Source organism: Lepus europaeus, chromosome 21 (assembly GCF_033115175.1).
Source record: "Lepus europaeus isolate LE1 chromosome 21, mLepTim1.pri, whole genome shotgun sequence".
NCBI lineage: Eukaryota > Metazoa > Chordata > Mammalia > Lagomorpha > Leporidae > Lepus > Lepus europaeus.
Window position 1 is genome coordinate 51,277,334 of NC_084847.1, and position 5,133 is coordinate 51,282,466.

Below are 5,133 nucleotides of genomic sequence, written 5' to 3' on the forward strand. Positions count from 1 at the left end.
GTGGATGGGTGGATGGGTGGTGGGTGGATTTGTGGGTGGACGCGTGGTTGGATCTGGGGTTGGATGGATGGGTAGATCAATGGAGGAATGGATTTGTGCATGGATGGATTTGTGTGTCGGTGGACGGATTCGTGGATAGATGGGTGGATGGGTGGATGGGTGGATGGGTGGATGGGTGGTGGGTGGATTTGTGGGTGGACGCGTGGTTGGGTCTGGGCTTGGATGGACCAGATGAATGGGTGAACAGATTGTGGGTAGATGGTTGGCTCAGTGTGGAATGGATGAGCTAGTTGCAAACTGGCCCGAGAGGAACGACTTCTCAAAGAAACTTTCTGTTTCTAAAACGTGAGGTCCGAGCACCCCCCAGAGGCCAGCGTCTCTAACTGCCTGTCGCCCCTGAAGCCCGGGCTCCAGCAGTCCTGAGGACCGGGGACGTGGGCCTAAGGCACTAGTCTGGAAAACAGGACCTGGAGCAAGAGCTGGCTCTTGCCCGCGACCAGCAAGTCACCTTGGGAAAGCCCAGCCTTCCGCGCCCGGCCCTCTCGCCCGGGAATGGCGCTGAGCAAACCCAACGCCTGCATTGCTGGAAGATTTGAATCACACGGCAAAGCATCAGCGATGGTTGACATCAGAAACAGGAAAGCTGCTCCTAGGGGGAGTCCCCTCCCTGAGGCACCACTGGGCACGCGTGCACACACACCGCACACGTGCACACGCACCTCCCTGCACACACCGCACACGTGCACACACCCCTCCCTGCACACACACCGCACACGTGCACACACACCTCCCTGCACACACCGCACACGTGCACACACACCCCTCCCTGCACACACATCGCACACGTGCACACACCCCTCCCTGCACACACACCGCACACGTGCACACACCCCTCCCTGCACCCACACCGCACACGTGCACACACCCCTCCCTGCACACACACCGCTCCCTGCACACACACCGCACACGTGCACACACCCCTCCCTGCACACATCGCACACGTGCACACACCCCTCCCTGCACACACCGCACACGTGCACACACCCCTCCCTGCACACACCCCTCCCTGCACACACACCGCACACGTGCACACACACCGCACACGTGCACACACCCCTCCCTGCACACACACCGCACATGTGCACACACCCCTCCCTGCACACACACCGCACATGTGCACACACCCCTCCCTGCACACACCGCACACGTGCACACACCCCTCCCTGCACACACACCGCACACGTGCACACACCCCTCCCTGCACACACACCCCTCCCTGCACACACCCCGCACACGTGCACACACACCTCCCTGCACCCACACCGCACACGTGCACACACTCCTCCCTGCATGCCCACACATGTAGAGCCTAACCCCAGCCAGGTAGGAAGGAGACACAGGAGGACCTTACCCCAGGCCAGACCAGGAGAGCAGGTGGGGACAGATTTATTCTCCAGGGGGCCCGGGCTCTGGCAGGACAGGCCCAGACTCAGGGGTGGAAGCCTTAGGGAGTGGGGACTCGTACAGGGGCCCGGGGGCCTCTGGGGGCTGGGTCTCCTGGGCCCGGGCCAGCTGGGCGGTGTGTTCAAAGGCAGCCTGCAGCAGGTGCGAGGCCAGGCAGGTGGTCCAGGTGACGAGGTAGGCCAGGTGCCAAGAGGCCAGCGCTGTGGTGCTCTCCACCCACCAGGACAGCCGTCTCGGCAGCTCCAGCACCACGCGGTTCCTCAACAGCACCTGTGGCAGGCAAGTGGGCAGGCAGAGGGCCCCCCACACCCAGGAGCTCCCACAACTGCACCGCCAGGCTGCTGACCCAGCCCCCAGCCCTGGGCCACACGCAGCGCCCGGAGCCTGCCCTCAGCAGCCTGGACCCACACCCCCAGCCCCAGCCCCCGCACCTGGCCAGGCAGCCAGCCCAGGCTGCAGCGGTGGGCTTTTTGGAACAGCCTCCAGGTCAGCAGCACCAGCAGCAAGGCCACCAGCATCAGGCTGTGCAGACACGACAGCAGCAGGTCCCCCCAGGTGGCCACAGACAGGCCCAGCCGCTGCAGGCTCAGGCCCAAGGTCCGGACACAGCCCAGCACGGCTGCCCACGCCAGCCTGGGGCCACACAGCAGCAGCCACATGGGGACCCACGTCAGTGCCCGGCCCAGGGGACAGGCCAGGACTTCCGGTGGAGGGCGGGGCTGCCTGCCACTGTCCCCGCGAGCCTCTTGGGCCAGCCCCGACACCCAGTCATTGAAGAGGGTGATCTTGATCAGCAGGAAATTGTACAGGTGCGCCCGGTTCTGGACAAGCTGCAGGAGGAGACCGGCATCACCCACCTGCGGTGTGGACCTAACTTGTGCCGTCGCCGGTAGGTGGGAGGGAGGCAGCAGGACCACCTCGGGCCCGGTCCTCCTGCTCTCCAGCCCTCGGCTCCTCCCACAGCCACCCAAGAACGAGCTGGGCGCCTGCAGAAGGACCCATTCTGAGCAGGGGGCTTCAGCAGCGAGGCACCGGAAAGGGGGAGATGGCTTCCGGGTTTGTGACCCTGATGGCAGGTTGGACAATGGTGTTCCCTGTCTCTGAGTGTGCGGGAGGGGGGTCTGGTTGGGGGAAAATCTGCAGATGAGGAGCCCAGGCCTCTCGTGAGAGCCCTGAAGCTGCCCGCCCATGGAGACCACCAGCACCCTGTCTCCCCGCCCCAGCTCTGTGCGGAGACCAGGAGTTGGGTCCTGGAGCTTTGCAGGGAGGTGCATGGAGCAGAGGAACCAGGGCAGAGGTAGGCTCCTGGGAGAGCTCGCGGTGCTGCTCCCGCGGGAGCCCAGGTGATGCTTCGGGATCAGTTATGGGGCGGAGGCAAAGGTTCCGGGAGGGGACGTGCTTTGTCCAAAGTCACACGGCCGCAATGGAACCGTCGAGATGCAGGTGGAACTGCAGGACACGGGCGTTTGGCTCAGGACTCTGCAACCTGTGTCAGGGTGCCCGGGTCAAGTCTAGTCCGGCTTCCTGCTGGCACTCACCGGGGGGGAGGCAGCAGGTGATGGCTCCAGGGCTTTGGTACCTGCCGCCCACCTGGGTCCTGGCCGTGTCCTGGCCCAGCCATGGCTGTGGCAAGCATTTGGGGGAGTGAACCAGACAATGGGAAATCTCTCTCTCTCTCTCTCTCTCTCTCTCTCTCTCTCTCTCTGCCTACCTTTCAAACAAAATGAAAATAAATGAAAGTGGTTTAAAAACCCAACTGTGTCCCAGTTGTGCACAATGTCACCTCCCCTTTCTGACCGGGTAGGCAGACCGCAGGACCTGCCACTAACTCAGCCCGCGGAGGAGCTGTGGCTTGGACATGTGGCCCCCAGCCACGAACATCTGCATGTTTTTAAAAGATAGGGAGGAGGCCTGCACCGCGGTTCACTAGGCTAGTCCTCCGCCTTGCGGCGCCGGCACACCAGGTTCTAGTCCTGGTCGGGGCGCCAGATTCTGTCCCAGTTGCCCCTCTTCCAGGCCAGCTCTCTGCTGTGGCCAGGGAGTGCAGTGGAGGATGGCCCAAGTGCTTAGGCCCTGCACCCGCATGGGGGACCAGGAGAAGCACCTGGCTCCTGCCATCGGATCAGCACAGTGCACTGGCCGCAGCGCGCCAGCCGCGGCGGCCATTGGAGGGTGAACCAACGGCAAAAAGGAAGACCTTTCTCTCTGTCTCTCTCTCTCACTGTCCACTCTGCCTGTAAAAAAAAAAAAAAAAAAGACAGGGAGGAAAGGCAACGCTGGACCCCACAGGCGCGACCCTCTGTAGAGAAAGTTCCAACACTTGGGGCTTGGGGGACTTGGGGGCTTGGGGCTTCTGGGACTGCGGTCACCCAGTTCCAAGGGGCAGATGGGAGGGGCAGGGGTCGAGCAGCTCCGAGGTGCCCCCCCCCCCGCTCACCAGCACGGAAAGTCGCAGAACCTGCAGCAGGATCCCCAAGAGGCTGGGTCTCACCGGGGGGACGACCTCCATGTCTGGCCTCCCGCCCTCCCCCCCACCCCGCTCCGGCCAGGAGAGGCAGGGTGACGTCACAGATGGCACAGGGTGGGGGCCAAGTTACCGTGGGGACCCAGTTGCCACAGAGACCCCCCTTTCCCTGGCTCCTGTCCCCTCCTCCCAATCCCCGTGCAGCCACATCATGATGGGGGCTGCGGCGGGGGCCGGGAGGGGGTCTGACCTCCCAGAGCAAAGATTTCTTCAGGTTCAACTTCCCACAGAGAGACCCTGGACTCAGGTGAAGTGACTGATTCCGGGGAGGTTCCTGTGAGATCCCAAGGGAGGAAGAAAATATGTGTGACTTGGGAAACTGAGGCACAGCCTGGCTGCGGACAGAACACAGCTCCCAATCACCCCAGCAGGTTGTCGGAGCCAGGAGCTTCTTCTGAGTCTCCCAAGTGGGTGCAGGAACCCTCGTCCTTGGGCCATCTTCCACTGCTTTCCCAGGCGCATTAGCAGGGAGTGGATCGGAAGTGGAGCAGCCGGGACTCGAACCGATGCCCCCATGGGATGCTGGCTTCTCAGACAGCAGCGTCACCTGCTGTGCCACAATGCCAGCACCAAGGACACACATACTTTGCACTCATTCCTCAAACCCTAAATCCCACAGGGTGCTGTGAAGGGGGCCGTGTTACAGGACAGGAATCCTAAGCTTAGGGAACCCACAGCCTTTATAACAGGCAGTAAACAGGCCTGCCCTGAGCCCCAGAGGGAGACACCCGGTATTCCAAGGTGGTTCCTTGGAAGGAAACCCAAGATACCGGACCATGGGCTAGTGCCTCGCTCACAAGAGAGCTCTGTCCCAACAGAGTGAGCAGGAAATGGGGTGCAGTGGCCAGGGACCAGGGGCCCTCCTCGAGGACATGGGGGAGGGTGCAGGAGGGGGCTGCCCACCCAGGTGTGTGGGGGGATGTTTGCTGGTCGCTGGGCATCCGATGGTGTTGGCCAAGACGAGGCCTCGTGGCTTGCTGTCCTCACCTCTCCTCCCTTTCTGGTTTACTCCTCGCCATCACTCAGCATCCCTCTCCCCAGATTTCCAGTCACTGAGGCCAAGCTGATGGTCCCAGGCACTGGGTCCCCGGGCCCAGGTGTCAGTCACCTGCTCTCCCCTCCCTACCACCCATCCCTCCACCCCC

General features: G+C 62.8%; 1 protein-coding gene across 1 annotated transcript; it reads right to left on the minus strand.

Annotated features, from left to right (window-relative positions):
* Positions 1-1,446: 1,446 nt before the first annotated feature.
* TMEM270 (transmembrane protein 270) lies at positions 1,447-3,973 on the minus strand. The gene is made up of 3 exons (XM_062180812.1): positions 3,902-3,973; positions 1,896-2,294; positions 1,447-1,734 (listed from the first exon to the last, which is right to left on the minus strand). Exons 1-3 carry the CDS (start codon positions 3,971-3,973, stop codon positions 1,447-1,449), a joined length of 759 nt encoding a protein of 252 aa, XP_062036796.1.
* Between the last annotated feature and the right edge of the window lie 1,160 nt (positions 3,974-5,133).